This window comes from Pleurodeles waltl, chromosome 11 (genome assembly GCF_031143425.1).
Source record: "Pleurodeles waltl isolate 20211129_DDA chromosome 11, aPleWal1.hap1.20221129, whole genome shotgun sequence".
Lineage (NCBI taxonomy): Eukaryota > Metazoa > Chordata > Amphibia > Caudata > Salamandridae > Pleurodeles > Pleurodeles waltl.
This window is the reverse complement of record NC_090450.1, coordinates 355849876-355870611: the sequence shown is the minus strand read 5'-3', so window position 1 is coordinate 355870611 and position 20736 is coordinate 355849876. Positions and strand designations below refer to the sequence as shown.

Genomic DNA, 20736 nt, shown 5'->3' with positions numbered 1-20736 from the left:
TGGACCCAGCTATATGCAAATCAGTCTTGAACCTGCTCCCAATGGGAGCAGTCCAGCCCGAACTGCCAAGCCAGGTCCTCCCTGGACAGGATTCAAGCATCCTGGGACCGGTTTCAGGGTATCACCCTTCATCAGCCAGGCTAGCTTGAATCCAGTGGTGTAGCAAGCAAGGGACCCACGTCTGGGCATACCCTAGCCACTTAGGGCGCACAAAGCAAAATCACAAAATAAAATGATGGACGGAGTGTTGAAACTTTTCAAACATTCACCCCCAGTCACAGATCTGGGTTTAATCCATTGTTATTTTGCTTGCCACGTCACCCCAGTTTGGACTCAGTGAAGCTTAGCCTTCTCCCATGTACTGCATGCTCCTCCCACTCTCCCTTGTTTCCCTGAGCCCCCATGCACCCACAGTGTCACTAATGAAGCCAACAGGTGCTCAAAGTTATAAGTATTCAAGCATGCCTTTTATTTTATTTATTTATGATTTAAAGACGCTGGGCTCACTGAATTCTTCGTGTCTTAGGGCAGCTATTACAGCTGCTGCCATTCCAACCAATCACAGTGGGATTCCCAGGTTGACACCTGCCTGAGCCAATGAGAGAACGATTAACTTGGGCCAATCAGAGCCTACACCGCCCTCCCTCAACTCATTCTGGGGGCTCTACTGAGTGCTTGTTAATATCCTTTAGCTCTGGAGTGAAAGGTTGTAATTTGGACAAAGACACCAACACAGTTCTGTCAAGCGGGGCTGGCGTTCCCACTAATATAAATGTAACAGGTGAGAGCGGACTGAGCGACGCAGTCAGCAGCCGCACTGCTCTCTGTCGGATTTCAGAAATGCCTCGCACTCACCACCTCCACTCGCGCCCAGGCCGCACGCAAAAGTTGGATCCCCACTTTCAACCGGCGCCGCCGATCATTACTATCAGCACGCAGGTGTGACCTCCAGGGAGAAGGCGGATGACAGCTACTGTCCACGCCTTCTTCAAATTTTGACCAATCACAGAGGAGGATGCAGTGCCAGCTTAAACACAGAACGAGTATTCGTATATGCGAAGGAACAGGCGTGGCCTTCAGAGGCTTCTGACATGTTTGTGATTTGGAATTCTATTTCAGGACCGGAGGCTCAGATTATGCTTCTCTTTCTATGCTTTATTACACACAGCAGCCAATCAAAAGAGAGTATCACAAAGCAAAACATATCCCAACATTCAATGTATCACATCATTATCATAGAGACTGTAAACCTATATAACCATGCGAGGATAAGGAATTTCCTCTTTCTTTGCAAATGCTGAACCAACAAAGTCAACAGGAAAAGTCTATAAAGTAATGGCTCCAAAGTGGTAAAATCCAAAGGTCCAAAAGACTAAATAAGAACAAGAAATTCAGGAGAGAAACATCTCAGAATTCCAGCGAGTGTCCAAAACATAATTGTTTCTGGTCAAAACCTAAGAAAAAAGAAACATAACCAGTCATAGACTACGGCAATATCATAGCAATCAACATCATAGCTAAATATATGCAATGGGAGGAAATGCAATAAACAGGACTACAAATATAAATAAATTGAGATACTCAACTCTTAAATTATAGTTTATTCCTGTAATCCGGATGGGATAATCCTCGCCTCCGTGTCCTTAATAGAACTGAAAATTCTTGACACGTCAGCTAGAATTGTTTTTATTCTATTTCAGGACTGGAGGCTCCAATTATGCTAGTTCAAAGCTGACTTACCACCACTGATGCTATATCTGATATGGGTTTGTAATAGAAGGTCTTGAATGTCGACTCTGCAGACCAGTCCGCTGCTCTCACAATATCTTCTAACCTACCTCCCAAGGAGAAGGATTTCAAAGCCATAGCTCCGTGAACAGAATGAGCTCCGAAGATGGAAACGTCAATACCAGCTTCAGCCAGAATCCATCTAATCCATCTTGCTAAAGTAGCAGACGAGACAGGGTTGAAAGGTTTCTGAAGAACAATCAAAAGTTGACCCCCGGGGTCTCTCCTGATCTCTTCTGTAGCCGCCTCTTAGGCTTTTAAACACTGAACTACACAAAGTTTGGGGTTATGAGGAAAGGCTGGATAGGCTGGATAGGAAACTGAAGAGGTACCGGTCTTAGTGCGTCTGAAAATAGAAAAGGAAACTCCGGAAGGAGAAAAAATCCTTCCTGCTAGATCCAGAGCTCTAACATCCAATACTCTTTTACAAGATATTAGACACAGATGCAAGGTAAGCTTGGCCGAAAGTTGTTTACGTGACAAAAATCTATTATCGGGCCAAGAAGAAATAAACAAAAGAACTATGTTAACATCCCAAAGAGACGAGTAACAAGGAAGAGGAGGTTTGGCAAGTCAAATACCTCTCATCAATTTGCAAACTACAAAGTGTTCACCAATCGGTTTACCTGAGACTGGAATGTGACCAGCCGAAATAGAGGATCTATAATTATTAACAGATCTGTAAGTTAGGCCTGCTAGGGAAGCTAGGAAAATACACACACCTGATACACATACACACACCACTCCCACACACCCATTACAATATAAAACACACACCCACATCACACACAAACCCCTACGACCAGAACTGTAGACGAAGTCCAGAGAGACAGCACATCAAAGACAACCCCACCATACAGAGGCACACAACACCATCACCCACACAACATCAACGCACAAAACACCACACACCACTACACATCACCACACTCACACCGCCCCACACATCACACACACCACCCCATGGCACGCCAAAGACACCCCCGCTTTTCCGAGGAGGAGCTCAGGGTCATGGTGGAGGAAATTGTCCGGGTAGAGCCACAGCTATTTGGCTCACAGGTGCAGAACACATCCATAGCAAGGAAGATGGAGCTATGGCGCAGAATAGTCGACAGGGTCAACGCTGTGGGACAGCATCCAAGAAATAGGGAGGACATCAGGAAGAGGTGGAACGACCTACGGGGGAAGGTGCGTTCAACGGTCTCCAGGCACAACATCGAGGTTCAGCGGACTGGTGGCGGACCCCCACCTCCTCCCCCACAACTAACAACATGGGAGGAGCAAGTCTTGACCATCATGCATCCTGAGGGCCTCGGAGGAGTCGGTGGAGGATGGGACACTGGTAAGTCAAATCTTAACTATCATATCCCCCACCCTACCTGCATGCTATCACACCCCCCCACCCTCACACCCTCCCCTATCACCCAAACTCCTCCCTAATGTACTAATAACACAAACTACACATCCCAACAACAAGCCCTGCATGACACAACTAAGCATGGACACCCATCACCTAAGCATGCCCACTGCACATACCCATAACAACCCCCTAACCATCATCACACAAGCCCCCACACAGGAATGCTTGCACTGGGGTACACAAACACCCACCCATTGCACACCATCACACACACACATGCAATAATCATGCTCTTATGCCCCTGCAGGATCACGAAGGACCGTCACCACACCAGAGGGTCCCGACAACACCACTCCACCCACAGAAGAGGCCCACAGTGACAATAGAAGCTCTGCCCTACTGGAGCCTGATGACCAGCCCGGACCATCGTGGGCCTCGGGACAGTCGGTTCCCCTTGCACAGGCACAGCCCATCACTGACCTTCCACCCTCTGGTAACACCAGCACAGCACCCACCCAGCGGGCCCAAACCTCCCTACCCAGGACAGGTCAATCAGCAGTGTGTCCACCACTACAGGGAACCCAGGGTAACCCACCACCTCAACAACAACAGGGACCTGAGGGCAGAGGTAGTGGGCACACGGTCCAGGGGACGGCGGCACAGGAACACAGGGGAACTGGGAGGGCTGCTGTGCGACAGGGGGCGGACAGGCCCAGGGAACCCACTCTCCATGAGGCCCTCTCCTCCATCATGGGACCATACCACCACTCCCAGGGGACTATGGCGACGGTCCTGGTCAAGTTTCAGGAGACCCAGCGCCTGCAGGAGGACCAGTATTTGGGGTTCAGGGAGGAGCTCAGGACCATCAGCTCCGCCTTGGGCACCATCGTAGGGGTGCTGAAGGACGTACAGCAAACCCTGAGGGACACCGTGGCACTCCAAGGGGCCCCTGACACTAGCCAGGACGATGAACTGCCCACCACCGCCGCCGGCGCTAGTGGACAGGACGCCCCGCCAGAGGACCACCACACCAGCACCCCACCCCCTGCAGACGGACAACCACCACGCAAGCGGTCCCTGAGAGCCAGGAACAGGATAGAGCAAGATGGCAAGACCCCCGCCAGGAAATGAGACCACTCTGATTGTCCCCCCACTGTCCCACTTTGTTACCCTGTCCATACTTGAACTGCCCCAGCTCCACTTCCTATGCCCATATGGGCAGTGCACCTGTGAGTCTAATAGACTGGACTCTGCCATGGACATTCCTCCGCCATCACAAAACAATCTGGAGTCAGTCTATGATTTGGTAAAATGTAATATCTATGACAGTGTCAAAATGCGTTGTGAGGTGTAAAGGCAACATACCAATGTCACACATCACAAGTACTTGAAGGATGCAAGTAGATGACACACGTTGGTAACCACACCTGTGAAACCGTAATGGAAATAAACAACTCAATTACTAAATAATCCCATGAAATAACACACAGGATAGAGGAGGACGTGTGACAGTGAATGTAATGGTAAAAATGAAAATGTTCTCACCTTTGTGTCACTGGAAATATTGCTGTATGACTGACTCCCTGTTGTCGTTGTCTTCTTCCTCAGCTTCCTCCTCATCATTGTCCACAGGCTCCACAGGCTCCACAGCTGCCACAACACCGTCATCTGGACCATCCTCCTGCAGAAAATGCACCTGGCGTCGCAAAGCCAAATTATGAAGCATCGAGCAGGCGATGATGATCTGGCACACCTTCTTAGGTGAGTAGTAGAGGGAACCACCTGTCATATGGAGGCACCTGAACCTGGCCTTAAGGAGGCCGAAGGTGCATTCGATCACCCTCCTAGTCCGCCCATGGGCCTCATTGTAGCGTTCCTCTGCCCTGGTCCTGGGATTCCTCACTGGGGTCAATAGCCAGGACAGGTTGGGGTAACCAGAGTCCCCTAATAGCCACACACGGTGCCTCTGGAGTTGACCCATCATATCAGGGATGCTGCTATTCCGCAGGATGTAGGCGTCATGCACTGAGCCAGGGAACATAGCATTAACCTGGGAGATGTACTGGTCTGCCAAACAGACCATCTGTACATTCATGGAATGATAACTCTTCCTGTTCCTGTACACCTGTTCACTCCTGCGGGGGGGACCAGAGCTACATGGGTCCCATCAATGGCACCTATGATGTTGGGGATATGTCCAAGGGCATAGAAGTCAGCTTTGACTGTAGCCAAATCTTCCACCTCAGGGAAAATGATGTATCTCCTTACGTGTTTCAGCAGGGCAGACAACACTCTGGACAAGACGTTGGAAAACATAGGCTGGGACATCCCTGATGCCATGGCCACTGTTGTCTGAAAAGACCCACTTGCAAGGAAATGGAGCACTGACAGCACCTGCACGTCAGGGGGGGATTTCAGAGGGATGGCGGATTGGTGACATTAGGTCTGGCTCCAACTGGGTATATAGTTCCTGGATTGTGGCACGGTCAAACCTGTAGGTGACGATTACATGTCGCTCTTCCATTGTCAACAGGTCCACCAGCGGTCGGTACACCGGAGGATTCCGCCATCTTCTCAATTGTCAACAGCGACGATAAAGTCAAATTTTTTCCAGGTATGTACCCACAGTTACACAGTTACACAGAAGACTACAGCAAACACAAAACCCTTCCTGTATGTGTGTTGAGTGTAGGCCTGGCTATGTGTGACGCAGAAGTAAATGAAGCCATGTGGGCCCCTGAAATGGCGGCTGTCTGACCTCTAAACTGGGACAATGGGATTGTGGGGTAACTGCGCTGGCGTTGCAGACCGTCGCGGTAGGCGGTTGTAGACCGCGGCGCAATGCTGCATTGGTTAACATAGGGCCCTATGGGTCCCAGGAACCAATGAACAGGTGCGCCGACGGTGATGATACGCACCGCCATGGACGTCACCGCCGCGGACGTCACCGCCATTTTCTATCTGTTCAATCATTAGATACCTGATCTTCGAAAGGAGAGGACCTACACTGCAAGTGCTGCTGTGACCTCGGTCGGGAAGAGACAATGGCTGCTGCGTCTGGGGAAAGGGCCCCTGCCTTCAATGCTCAGGAGTTGGAGAAACTGGTAGACGGGGTCCTCCCCCAGTACACGCTACTCTACGGTCCTCCAGACCAACAGGTTAGTACACAGGGAGCACGTTGTATGGGCTAAGCCTGGGTGGAGAGGGCTGGTTGTAAGAGGGAAGGGGCCAGAGTTCAGGGATCATTAATGCATGTGAATGAATGGGCCACATGGCTAGAGTAGGGAGGGGGGCCACTCACATCGACGGTGCAGTTGGTAATGACTTTTTGTCTTCCCTTGTGCATGTCATGTAGGTCAGCGCCCACCAGAAGAGGGACATTTGGCGTGCCATCGCCAAGGACGTCCGGACCCTGGGTGCCCACCAGAGATGGGGCACCCACTGCCGTAAAAGATGGGAGGACATTCGCCGCTGCAGCAAGAAGACGGCGGTGGCTCAGCTGGGGATGGCCTCCCAACGTTGGAGGGGTGCCCGTCGCACCACGACCCCCCTGATGTTCCGGATCCTGGCGGTGGCCTACCCTGAGTTGGATGGGCGCTTGAGGGCATCACAGCAGACACAAGGGGGTGAGTACACTCTCATTCAGCTAACTTTGCGCGCAGTGGAGGGGTCTGGGTGGGGGAGGAGGCCTGTGGGTGTACCTAGGCCAGGCAGAAATACGTAGACTAGGCCCCTCTGTAATGCAGCCCATGTGGCACTCTACACCACCGCAGTAGAGTGCCAAGTACAGGTATATATGCCCCTGTGGCATCCATGTGTGCAGATGTCCACCATAGCCATATAGGCCAGATCCCAGGAATTGCATCTGCAGAGGCCAGGAGCACGGCGTAGTGCAGGCGGCTGCTGTGTCTGTCTTGTCCGCCAACGGTAGCGGTATGCCATGCACTCAACCTGTTCTTCTTCTGTCTTCCCCCCCCTTTTTGTGCTTTCGCTGTTCTTTTGTCCATCAGCATCATCAGGCGGAGGTACAGTGGCACCGGAGCACGAGGGAGCTGCATCCCACATGGCCCTGGAGGGCCACACCACGGACTCAGAATACACCAGTGGGACGGAGGGCGAGGGGAGCTTCATGTCGGCCACCGGATCACCAAGCAGCGACACGGACTCGTCCGCCGATGTGAGCTCCCTTGTGGTGGCGGCACCATCTGTGCGCCCCACTTCTACAGGTACAGCCGCCACATCCCCTACCAGCACCGCCCTCCCTGCAGCCCCTCAGCGTTCGCCCCGTGCCCACTCACCCAGGAGGGTGGGCATCACCTTCGCCCCAGGCACCTCAGGCCCTGCCCCGTCACCCCTGCTGCCCTCAGTGAGGAGGCCATTGACCTCCTCAGGTCACTCACTGTTGGGCAGTCTACCATTGTGAATGCCATCCAGGGTGTAGAAAGAGAGTTGCAACACGGTAATGCATTCCTGGAGGGCATTCATTCTGGTCAGGCTGCCCTTCAGCGAACCCTGCAAACTCTGGCCTCAGCACTGATGGCAGCCATTGTCCCTGTGTCTAGCCTCCCCCCCTCCAACCTCCTCCACCTAGACCCAATCCCCTGTAGCCCAGCCCATCCCAAGCACACCTACAGACCAGCATGCACACAAGTCAACACACAAGGGAAGCTCAAGCAAACATAGGCACCACACAACCCACAGGCACTCACGCAAGCATCACACACATGTAGACACAGCAACATCCACTGCCTCCACTGTGTCCCCCTCCTCCTCTTCTCCCTCCTCCCTCCCAGTGTCGTCTACACTCTCACCTGCATGCACTACATCTACAGACACCAGGACTCGCACCAGAACACCCAGCACCACTTCCCGCTCACCTGCACTCACCACCTCCACTCCCATTTACACGTCCCCTGTGTCCTCTCCCAGTGTGTCTGTGACGCCCCCTCCAAAAGTACACAAACGCAAGCACCCACACACCCAAGATCCATCCACCTCACAACAGCCTCCAGTACCTGCACCTGCATCCAAAACACCTAAAGTGACACCTCCTACAACCACCTCCTCTTCCTCCACTCCCAGGCCCCCTCCAACTACCCATCCCAGTGTTCGTCAGAAACTGGCCCTCTGTAAAGTTGACCTTTTTGCCCCCACCCCCCCTCCAATTCATCAGTCCCGTCGTAGCGCCTCATCGAAAAAGCCTCCAATACCAGTGGTGCCTGTTCAAGGATTGTGGAGTGCACCGGCCACCAGGGCAGGCAGTATGACCCAGAGCCAAGGCACTGGCAGCCCACCCCCTGTAAAGGCTGGGACAGTGACGGGACAGGAACTTTCAAGGGCAGACTAATCCAGTCTGGGCACCAGTCCCCCTCCAGAGCCAGTGGCGGCTGTTATCTACTTGCAAATTTGGGGCTTTGCACGCCCCAGGATGGTCCAGTGGGCAACCCACCCACTGTAGAAACTTGAGAGACTGTGGCTTTGCACTCCCCAGGATGGTACAGTGGGCAACCCAACCCAAGTCGAGACTTGTGAGACTGTGGCTTTGCACTCCCCAGGATGGTATAGTGGGCAACCCATCCACTGTAGAGACTTGAGAGACTGTGGCTTTGCACTCCCCAGGATGGTAGAGTGGGCAACCCACCCCCTGTAGAGACTTGAGAGACTGTGGCTTTGCACTCCCCGGTATACATCAGTGGGCATGGAGCCCCGTTGTGGATCTGGCTTTGCAATCATCCGGCTGAGGTGCCCCCCTTCCCTTCCCCCTGAGGTGCCTGTAGTATTTCTATCTGATGCCCCGGCAGTGTTCTCTCCGATTATGGACAGGTATCTACTGCCGGCCTCGCCCATGCATTTTTGGACTAGTGGTGCACGGACATTGATATGTGCATATCTGCACTACATCTCGTAATGTATATATTTCTGACTGATTTTATGATATATCTGTATATTTTTTAAACATGTGTATTGATACATTACAATGTTTGAACTGATTTTGTTTTGTCTTTACATTCTTTCGGATGGATTGTGGGTTGTTACTGTGGTTTTTGGACATGCATTGGTGTGTGTGTTGTAATATGCGAGGGTGGGGGAGGAGGTGGGGGTGTTTCGTGTGTGTGTCCCCAACTTTTGCCTCCCCCCTCCCCTATGTCGTAGGTGCAGTACTCACCGTTGTCTTCGGCTGCGCCGGCGTTGGTCTTCGTAGATGAGTAGGAATACAAGGGCCAGAAGAATGTGTAATTCGGGCTCCATGGAGTCCTTGTTCCTCGTGAGATGTGTTCAGGTGAGCATTTTCCCATTGCAGTAACTGTTTCCACCGTGTTTTTATCCACGGTGAATCCGCCCCGGAAAAGGTGGCGGATTGGTAGGTTGTAATAGTGTGGGCGGTACATTGTCTTCCGCCTGTCGCTGCTTGTCTGTACCGCCGTGGCGGACGGTGTGTTAAAGTGGCTGTCTTTGTTGGCGGTTTCCGCCAGGGTCATAATTTCCTTTTTTTGTCCGCCAGCCTGTTTGCGGTATTGCCGCACCTTTAACACCGTCCGCCAGGGTTGTAATGAGGGCCATTGTCATTAACAACACCAATGGCTCTAACTCTCGCAAATGTGAGACAAATTGCATTGCAAATGCTTGTCTATGTGTGCTGCTAGAAGGAGGAAAATGCCTCTCTGCATTGTATTGTGCAGGCAGATGTCCTTTCTTCCACAAAAACAATCCTGCCCACAACACAGGCACCCTTGGGGCATGATGCAATGTTGAATCCTGCCCTTTCATGCAGCGCAACAAGGTGGCTTGCTGAGCTTTGATTGATAATTTTGCCTCTGAGAGTGCACCTTTCTACTTATAACAGCAAAGTACACCTGTGCAGAGAAAGGCTGTGATAGGAGGCTGGAAACTGTAGTTGTCTTTCCTGAAGGACAATGGAGCATAAAAGAGGACTATAGAAACGACTCTTCTGTTGCTGCAACCTGAAAATGAGAAGGAAATAATCTGCCTGTCATTTTCCTAACTTTGGCCCAGAGCTTTAGTCCAGCTGTCACGTGAGAGCCAAGCACTACCGGTGCCCAAACTACATGGCCCCTGTCTATGTCCAGATAAACAAACTATGTGCGTTCCCTGACCTCTATGGGACTGGGAAAGCTGGGTTCCACGCCGAATGCTCCTAGGGAAAAAAAAGCTACACTGGTGTAGATGTCACCTCTCAAGATTGTATTTGCAGGACAAGTGAATACAGTAGGTCTTGAGCCAGATAGAATAATCTCTGACATCGTCAGAATAATAAGTAAGGCCATTTAATTTAAAGAGGCCACTGGGCATCTTTCTTACCACAAATAAAACCATATTTTCCCATAAATGACATTGCCAGTATGTTATATTGAATGTAAATGATAAGTATACTAAGTGAAATTAGACAATCTGCCCCTAAAACTCTAAGAGTAAGTCTTGGATGTACAACCATGCTGCCTCCGTAAAGTGAAAGGCTCAAAAGCGGATGTTTCTTGCAGTTCAGTTAGTTTGTAGTAGTATCGGGTTCACGTGATTCACAAGACAATAGAAAAATGTGCCGAATGGTTTGCCCAATTGCCCTTGAGTTCCACAGGCCTTGAGAACTGGTCTGTCACTGTTTAATAACAAGAAGCTATGGGGTGCCCTTTCTAGTCAAATGAGGAACAATGGAGGGCGGAGTTGTATAGAAGTGAGAAATAAAGGTAGAGATGAGGGGACTAAAGTCAAAGTTAGTAGGCTCCCGGAACCACATTCAAATCCTTTTCGGAAATATTTTGGGGTATCCAAAGCCATTATTACTGGAACCTGTCTGGCCTCCCAGCAAGTGGTTCAATAATAGCTGAACCCAGACAGGACAGGAAAGGGTAGAGAACACTGCAATCAACGGGGCATGTTACCAGGGTTACACAAAGTTGGAAAATCAGTAGATAGGCGAGCTTGAGAAAGTGCAAAACATTTTGTTTTTTTACATGCACAGCTTTGGCGGTCCTGACTTCCTTAGGGAAACCTGTTCCCATCGTCTCTAAGGGGAGATAGGGGATTGGGGCTACTTGTCCACTGTGTCTCGCTTGCTCACCTCTTCAGTTCAACTTGTAGACATTTTCAATAGGCGGGTAGAAGGTCAGATAGAGGCAGTGGATCGATTTAAAGATGATATGGGGCTGCAGAGCAATGAGTGGCTAAATGAAGGCGACTGTAGCAAAGAAGCCGATTGGATGGACAATGTATGGGTAATGGATAGTTGAAGTTTGGTTATACAGCAATAAATGGCTAATCGGATGGATATTGTGAGTGTACATAGTAGCAAAGAGCTATACCACTGGACGGTGAAGGGTAAAGGACGGTCGACAAATACAGACATTAATAAATGGGTAGACGAATGCTCAAGATAAGAATGAAGAAAGAAAAGAAGGAATAGATCGAAACATAACGCAAGGGCAGTGAGCAGAAATGAATAGCTGCATTGATCATGCAATAGTACAGAGAAGGGAAGGAACAGTTGGATAGATGATGCCTCAGGGGCCAAGGAAGGCTCAGATCGATATAGAATGAAGGGATAGAAATCAATGAAGGATAGATGGCTAGGTAATATGGGATGAGAAAATGGCAGAAACAGATAATGGACCGTGCAAGGTAAGAGAGTAAGGAAAGAATAGATGGATAGGTGACGCATCAGTAGAGAGCAAAGAAGGGCTAAGAGGAATACAGAGCAAGGAACAGATTGATGAATGAACAATGTAGGTGCAGAGAGCAAGAAGGGATAGAGAAATCATCTGACTGAAATTGGATGTAGAAAGTACTTAGGCAATGCACAGTATGGATTTACCTATTTTATGCCGTACTGGTATACACAGATTGATTCAGTGTTTTGACTATGACCATTCAATTTTTCTCTCATTGACGATATCACTGAACTTGGTAAACACTTTTTTTTAAGACATGTCCCCTTGCCAGCCATGACGAAGCATAGACTAAATGAGAAAGTGAATGCATTATTGAGAAGATCATCTTGAGATCATCTTGAGATTTCAGTCAGTCTTTAATCCCAGGGGGGCTTCTTCACAATAAATGGTGACTGCAGATGGCAGGGCATCTTCGTCTCCAATTTTAGCTTTTCCATTTTTTCTCTTTTCTTCCAGATATGACTGCTTGCTGTTGGTGGACTCTGTGGCGTCTTTAGGAGGAGTTCCGATTTTCATGGACCAGCAGGGTAAAAATTGTATTACTCATATTGCATATTAGCATAGGAGACAGAGCCTCTTCCTGATTTGGCAGACAAGCGGATGCTACCATGAGAGTGCTGTCTACTAATACTGTAAAAAATAAGAACATAAGAAAGTGGAGTCCCTCAGTCAAGCCTAATATTTTAGTAGATTGTAGCAGGGCATCTAGTAGTGAATATTTTTAGGGCATTTATTATGGTATTTATATTATAGTAGAGTGTTACAAATTGGGTCTCTAGTTGACAGAGGTATGCACCCTGACAAGTAGGGACCACAATCCTAGTCAGGGTAAGTAACAACACAACATAAATTATCCTGTGCTCACATTCCGGTAGCTTGGCACACAGCAGGCACGCTTAACTTAAAAGACAATGTGTAAAGTATTTGTGCAACAACTCATACAGTAACACAATCAAAACACCACAAAAAGCACTCCACACCAGTTTAGAAAAAATATGTAATACTTATCTGAATAAAATAAGACCAAAATGACATGAAATCCAATATGCACAAGTTCAGGTATAAGTTTTTAGAGGTTTAGGTAAGTCTTAGTTCATAGGGATCAATGGATGTGTCTTTTTAGCACAAAGTACCAGGGATGTGTCAAAAATAACAACGCAGAGTGCCGCAGAGGTGATGTGTTGGAAAGTAAAGTGGTGTGTTAATTTTTATGGCGAGGTAGAGGTGATGCGTCAATTCAATCCTTGCACGCAAGGTGATGCGGCAATTTCTGGGTGCACAGCCATGGCTCCTTACAGCACAGCGGTGTGGGGATATTTTGATGCTCAGGGATCATGCATGGAAAATCCAAAATGCCGTGTGAAGGTGAAACAGGCGCCGCATCAATCTGGAGTCAAGCTCAGTCCAAGCCCTTGGAAATCACTTGTGAGGAAAGGCAAAGTACTTCCCGCTGTGTCAGGGAGCAGGGCAACAAGCAGAAGAGCAGTCCTTCCAGAAAAACAGTCCAGATGAGTCCTTTGGTGAGCACAGCAGTCTCTCTGACAGAGTCCAGTTATAGGTCCAGAAGTATCTGATTTTAATGGGGTCACAAACTCAGTATATATACCCAAATGTGCCTCTAAAGCAGAGACAATTTCAAAGAGCGATTATTTGAAGTGCAGCAGTTCCCCTTTCAACCCAGTCTTGTCTGCCAGGAGATCTGTGGGGGGCTATCAGTTCTATATGTGTGAGGTCAGGCCACTAGCCTATGAAGTGTAAGTGAGTACCTCCTCCACCCTTCCTGCCTAGGAAGACTCATCAGTATGCAGATAAATGCAGATCCAGCTGAGTGTCCTGTGTTTATGACTGTCTGGGTGAAATGCACAAGGGAAGCTGTCAAGGGAAGCTGTCAGACCAGATGTGGATTGGAGACAGGCTGTAAGGCACAGAGAGCAGTAAGTGATGATAAATGCCTACTTTCTAAAAGTGGCATTTCTAAAATAGTAATGTTAAATCTAACTTCACCAGTAAGCAGGAATTCTCACTACCATTCTTATCATATCAAACATGACAATGTCACTCCTCTCAGGTCAGAAATTACCACTTAAAGGTATATAAGGGAATTCCCAATTATGGCATGAGGGAAACAGGCTTCAAAGTAGTGAAAAATGGCTGAGTGTTTTTCATTACCAGGACATGTAAAACCTACAAGTACATGTCCTGCTTTTTATGTACATAGCACCCTGTCCTGTGGGCTACCTAGGGCCTACTTTAGGGGTGACATATGTAATAAAGGGGGAGTTTAAAGCTTGACAGGTAGTTTTAAATGCCAAGTCAAAGTGGTAGTGCAACTCCACACACACAGGCCTTGCAATGGCAGGCCTGAGAGATGGTTAAGGGGCCACGTCTGTGGGTGGCACTATCAGTGCTGCAGGCCCACTAGTAGCATTTAATTTACAGGCCCTGGGCACATGTAGTGCACTTTACTAGGGATTTACAAGGAAATTAAATATGCAAATTGGTCATGAGCCAATGTTACCACGTTTAGGGAGAGAGCACATGCACTTTAGCACTGGTTAGCACTGGTAAAGTGACTACAGTCCGAAAGTCAACAAACATTAGGCCAGAAAAAGAGGAGGAGAGAGGCAAATATATTTGGGGTGACACTTCAGAGAGGGTCATTTTCCAACATAGGGCATGTATAGTTATCCGTAAGTCATGCTTTTACTGGTAGTGTATCACAATATTATATTTTCCAAATATTCCAAATTTTTAAGTCTGTTTATCTTCCTAAAATGTTTGATGTGTTTTTTTCATGATGAAGATTCCCTTCCACCAGTACATGTAAACAGGAAACTGAGAAATCTTTTGTGTGTTCCCTGAAAATATCTATCATTATTGTCCTCTAATGTTATTAGTGTATTCTGAAAGTTTGTCATATGAATTACCTGATGCCAGCTGAGCTGTAATATCTTGCATGGAATTCCCCCTTCTTTGCATGTTTCCAATGTTTGTTGCTCTCAATGGACACCTACATTCTGGATTTTTGCTGTGTGTTTTGACTATATTGTCTCATATGTCTGTTAAACAAGTACCAGAGATTAGTGCACAATTTAAACTGGTAACATCTGTCTTCAAACAGAGGCCCTTTCAGACCTTCTTTGGAGGACCAAAGTGCAAAAATGGGTTACTGGGCCACAGCTGTGGTGGCTGATATCGTTTGCCACTGATGTCCTGGAGTCCATCTAACTATGGCTGTGGGAACTGTGAAAATAAACCCTTTCCATATTTGACTGTCAGGGTAGATAGGGTGAGCAGTCAACGTCTCCTCAGAGACGTAGTAAGGAGTGCAAAGACTTCGAACCCAGTCAAACAGACACAATAATTAAACAATAATTAACAGTCGAGCCCAGTGCTTATTTTAAGAAAATATATTACATTAAACTCACAGTGAAACTAAATACTACACAACTAGATGGAGGATTTGTTTATAATGTTAACAATCTCACCCATGGGATCTTAACTAAGTACTACACCCTCAAGAGTGCTGTTTTACTAGCTCTGCAGCATCCACAAATACCTGTGGTGACATAACCGTTATTTGCTTTAAGCAAGATTAGGCATATTTGCAAGCTCAATAAAATGTTGACACGTCTTGTAAAATGATTCTTAAGCCCTAAAAGCTGTCAGTGACAAAGTTATCGTCCTATGGCAGGACTAGGAAGCAGCCTTTCAGTCTTTTGAGGTTAGGTCTTGCTTTATCTGCTCAGCAGAAAAGCAGTTTGGCTGGTGATAGATGGTACGCTCATCTAATGTCACTCGACCGCGGTGACACATGCGGTCCTGACTCAGGCCACTGAGATAATCAGCATGACAGTTGGATTGATGAGTGCTTATCTTCAGTAGTTGCAGCCTCCAGGCCGAGGCCAGTCTTACATTTCAGCAGTGATGACTGCTGCTCGGGCAATACTTCACACATTGGTAACAGGAGCACCATTCTTACAGACACACTCCAGGGATGTCAGATTGCATGCTGTTGTTTAGCTGAAAGTTTCTTTATACAGCTGGCAGATTAATCACATTCTGGGAGACTGGATGGCCCCTCATCTCATCTCTCATTTCAGTACTGACAACGATCCCACTTGACTGTCAGCTTCTTCTGGGCCTTTCACATACCATAAATACAGGTGGGCCTCTCCTCCTGGACAGTCTCCTCCACTTACAAAGCCAATTGGTCTCCTTTCTGCTCTGAACAGACAGGCATGTAGGCGCTAGACAGACCCATATTCTCTTAAGCAAGTTATGCATACTTTGGGAGACTGTCTGTCATGCAGATGCCAGCCTTGGTCTCACAACACCTCTCCGAGTATTCGCAGAGCACTCCCTTTCTTGGTCAAGAAGAACTTGGAACTGTACAAAACGGGTGGACAGAGACCCACTGTTGTAGCCATTTTCAGGACAGGAAAATGCAGCTACACTGTTGATGGCTTTGGCATTCATTTAAGGTGGTTTCCTTTCAAATGTCATTTCCTAGGTGCAGTATAGACAAAGACTCTTGGCAAGGTGATGGCTCTTAAAGCAGACCAGGACGATGCTGGCTCCAAACAGGAGCGGTGAAGTAAGGCCACTTGTATCTTCTGTGGAAAGTGTTACATAATAACACTTCTGAGTGATACTTCGTCCTTCATATTCTTCACTGAGACAATAGTGTTGGACTTTTTTCCTTACGCAGGGTCATCCCCAGTCTTTTTGCCTCCTTCCTCCTGGTTTTTCTGACCTCTCGCTGTTGGCTCTAGGACTCTGAGCACTTTATCACTGCTGACTAGTGCTAAAGTGCAGGTGCTCTCCCATCTAAAGTTGGTATGATTGGCTTATACCTATTTGGCACATTTAATTTACCTATCAGTCCCTTGTACAGTGGTATCTCTATACCCAGGGCCTGTAAATTAAATACTACTAGTGGGCCTGCAGCGCTGCTTGCGCCGCCCACTGAAGTAGACTTTCAATCCTGTCTCTGGCCTGCTAGCGCAGGGCCTGTGTGCACAGTTTTCTGCCACAGGGACCTGGCATCTAAATTTACTTGCCAGGCCCAGAACTCCCCTTTTACTACATGTAAGTCACCCCAAAGGTACGCCCTAGCTAGCCCTATGGGCAGGGTGCCATGTATGTAGAAGGCAGGACATGCGCCAGGTTGCGTGGCCTGTCCTGGTAGTGACAAACAGCCTACCTTGGTGTCTCACTGCTGTGAGTGCTGCCTTCTCATAGGATTGCATTAGAAATGCCCTGCCTTATGTGTAAGGGATATTTTCTGATTTATGAGGGGTAGCGTAGGCGTGTTTGGTATGGTTGTGATGGTGATAATAAATGCTGCTTACTGGTGTGGGTGTATTTTTTATTACTATTACAGAAATGCCATTTCTAGAAAGTGCACATTTATCTGTGCTTATGACTGGTGTTTTGCAGCTTAACTCCAAACCACGTCTGGGCAGAGTGACAGTTGGGGCTTTGTGCATACTTTTCAGACAGCCTGTACACAGGGAGGGTGGAGGTGTCACAGAGGTGCATCTGCATACTGAATAGTCTTCCTGGGCTGAGAGAAGGGAGAGGCGGGGCACACCTACATTTGTAAAGGCTGTGCCCTGGCCTCACACAATAGGGTAGTTAACCCCCCACTGATGGTTGGAGCCTGTGCTGAAGGAGAGAGGGGGCACTCCCAGAACCAGTTGTAACTGGCTGGAACCTCCTCTCCCTACCATTGCAAAACATTGTAAGGACTGAGTATAAGTACAGGGGAATTTTCCCCACAATTTGGAGACTCTTTGAATCATCTTGGAACGGGACACAGAAGCCTGGAATGACTCACTTGGGACCGCAATGGACTGCTGCTGCTGTGCTGACCTGTGACCTGCCTGGTCACTGTAAAGGACTACCATTTGCTTGCATCCTCTTTGCGCTGGCCTGTTGTTGGACCCTGTCCCCCTGGTGGCCTTTTCTTTGAAGCTTTGTCCCCCCAGGGGCAGGGTGCTGTGGCCCCTGACCCCTGCAACTGCAGCGAGCATGAGGAGTGCTTCATTTGTGCTTCCTACCGCCTGGAAGGTGCATCATTAAAATGGTGCTGTGCACCAGGAGGGGCGCTCAATGGTGTCTGCTCTGAGACACTTCCCTGTGGTCCTTACAGCGCTTGGAAGCGCTCCACAACTCAAGGAAATCACGTTGCAGCCGGGCCAAAGTGAAGAGCTAAAGCGCTTTTCAAAGCGCACCTCGTGCTACCCAGAAACCTCAGTGCCGCATCCGGGCCTTTCACTCACTCGAGTGCGTCAGAGCGTGCTGTGTTTTAACCCCCGGGGCACTTAAGGAGAAGGAGAGGAGCCGGCGTGCTCCTCTCAGTGCCCCTGGGGACCCGACGATCCAAGTAGTGCCCCCAGGGTACAGGCCGGCTCCCCTGTTGTCAAGGGGATCACCGCAACCCGGGAGGCACAGGAGCAGCTCCAGAGACGAGCCCAGCACGTGGGAGAGAGGCGCGGCCTCTCCCTGCTCTGCACCGGCAGCCGCACCGGGGACGAGGGCAGCTGCCCCCAACCTCGCAGGACTTGGGGAAGGCGCAGGGAGCGCCCCCTTCCCCAGTCTCTGCAATAGGAGAAGGACGCTCTGTTGTTCTGAAAACAAAGCGGGCATTTTTTTAACCAAGAAGGGAGACCTCAGCGGAGGTCCCCTTCTGTTCGCCCCTGATAGTGTTTGCCCCTGCCTGGCCCCCACCTTTGTAGGAGGGTGTGAGGAGGCCGAGGTAGGCCTCCAACCAAATCGCAGGTCCCCGGAGGGGCGCATTTTCTGCAAGGAGAGGGTGCCTATCGCCCCTCTTCCCCAGGAGCACTGTGTGGCCCCCTCATGCTCTCCTAGGCACTAGAGGTGCCTGCACCACCAACACCAGGTATTTCTTAGGAAATAAGATATATCCTTAGTTCTTCTACAGACTGGAGTATATATATTGCCTACCTGCTTGATGATGTTTACATATGTATGTAACTGTTCCTTTTATGTACATGATTTGCTGATATGTATTTTTTTATATGACTTGCCCTATGTTGTCTAATGTTCCTACTATGGGTGTTTTAGGATATTCTTATGACAAGTGTTGTGGTGTAATAACGTGTTTCCTGACCACTGCTTATGTTGCAGAATACTGAGTAACCTGTGTGTTATATGTGACTACTGCTAGTTTGCAGAGTAACTAATGAGTAACGTTCTGACAACTGCTAAGGTGGCAGGATTAGGGGTACCCAGATGATCCTGAGTGTAGGGAGGGCTCCCAATGGGGGGCTCCCAGACCTCATCCCTAGAGAATGGTAGAGAGACTGATCAGGAGGGTGAGAATGACCGGGTGGGGACGCCAGTTGACACGGAAGGCCCCAGTGATAGGGAGTCCGTTGCTGGGTCCAGTGTAAGAAGCAGGGCTACCTCTCATTCCTTAACACCTGATGAGCTAAGAGATAGGCGGGAAGAGAGGGACCTGAAGTTGCAGTTAGCGTACCAAGCTGCTGAGGAGAGAAGGGCTGAGGTAGAGAAGGCCTTTGTACAGGAGACGATGGCAGAGAGGGCCTTTTCCAGAGAAAGACTCGCTCTAGAGCACAATCTGAAGGTTCTGGACTCACCAGCGCTGCAGGTGGAGTCCAGCAATGTAGAGTGCTGTAGCAAAGATGTCCCTCACATACCCATAGTTCTGTAACCTAGGTTCCAAGAGGGGGGAGTGACATATGTCAGTGGTTAAAGGAATATGAGAGGGCTTTGGTAGAGTGCAGGATTCCTGCGAAGGATTGGGGGACTGGCCTAGGGAGCTTTATTCCTGAGGAGGGGAGGGATGCCCTACTGACTCTAGAAGAGAGTGATAGGGAGGGGTACTCCACTGTTAAGAACGCACTGATTGTGAAGTATGTTTTTTCCCCTGAGGAATACAGAAAGAGGTTCAGGGGCGGTAAGAAACTGTCCTACCAGTCTTGGGAGGAGTTTGTGGAGGATTGTTGCATTGCACTACATGGATGGGTGAAGGGTAGCACAGTAAACAATTTTGAAGGGCTGTTTAATCTGATTGTCAGAGAGCACCTGCTTTGTTGTTGTTTTTCAGAGTTACGCCAACATTTGTCAGCATGTGAGCTCTCTGACCCCAGGGAGCTTGCGAAGGAGTCGGACCTCTGGTTGTGTACCAGAGGGTCTGGTGTGGCATTAGGGGGTGTTCCTAATGAGAGTGGTCTAGGTGTTTCCCAACCAGGTGTGGTAGGAAAGGTTTGTGTCCCAGGTAGGTCCCAGTGTAATGAGAGGGGTTCGGGATCCCATGTCTTGTCTCGGAGGAGAGGGAGTGGGGGTGGGGTGTGTCCCAAGATGTCAGAGACCAGGTCTTACAGCTTGGTTGGTTCCATGAGTGGACGCCAGGATGGGAGCCTAGCCTGCACCATAGGGCCAGCTGCTCAGAGGGATTCCACTTGGCCAGTAGAACTTGGGTGGGTGGCTGGTGATAGCATTCCGCCAGTTCCGTTGTCTGGTAGTCTCACTCCAGAGTGGAGGAGGTAGAAATCCAGGCGTAGGGTTGAGAGGGGGCTGCGGGCCCCAGTGGAGAATCTGGAGGGTTAGGGGTCAGTTCTGAGAGCAGAGCCCCCCAGGAATGACCTTGGTGAGACCATTTCTGGCCTGGGGGAATCCATACTCTGTCAGAGGGGCAGACGCTTGTGTGACGTTCTGACAACTGCTAAGGTGGCAGGATAGTACCAATATGTGATGCTTGGTCTAATAATTGCGATGTGTACAATACAGTATATTTTCATATAATCTGGCATTGTGTTTCCTTTGTGGTGGGGATATTGCATCACATGTTTTGTGTGTGTTGTGCAATGCTTTACACATTGCCTCTGGGATAGGCCTCACTGCTCGCGCCAA

At 49.0% G+C, this 20736-nt stretch overlaps 1 protein-coding gene across 1 annotated transcript in view; it reads left to right on the top strand.

Annotated features, from left to right (window-relative positions):
• The window catches only part of AGXT (alanine--glyoxylate aminotransferase), an 879854-nt gene that overhangs the window by 460838 nt on the left and 398280 nt on the right, over nt 1–20736 (top strand). The window contains exon 5 of the mRNA XM_069213665.1: nt 12289–12359. Coding sequence (XP_069069766.1) covers nt 12289–12359 — 71 coding nt within the window. The remainder of the gene's footprint in view (nt 1–12288; nt 12360–20736) is intronic.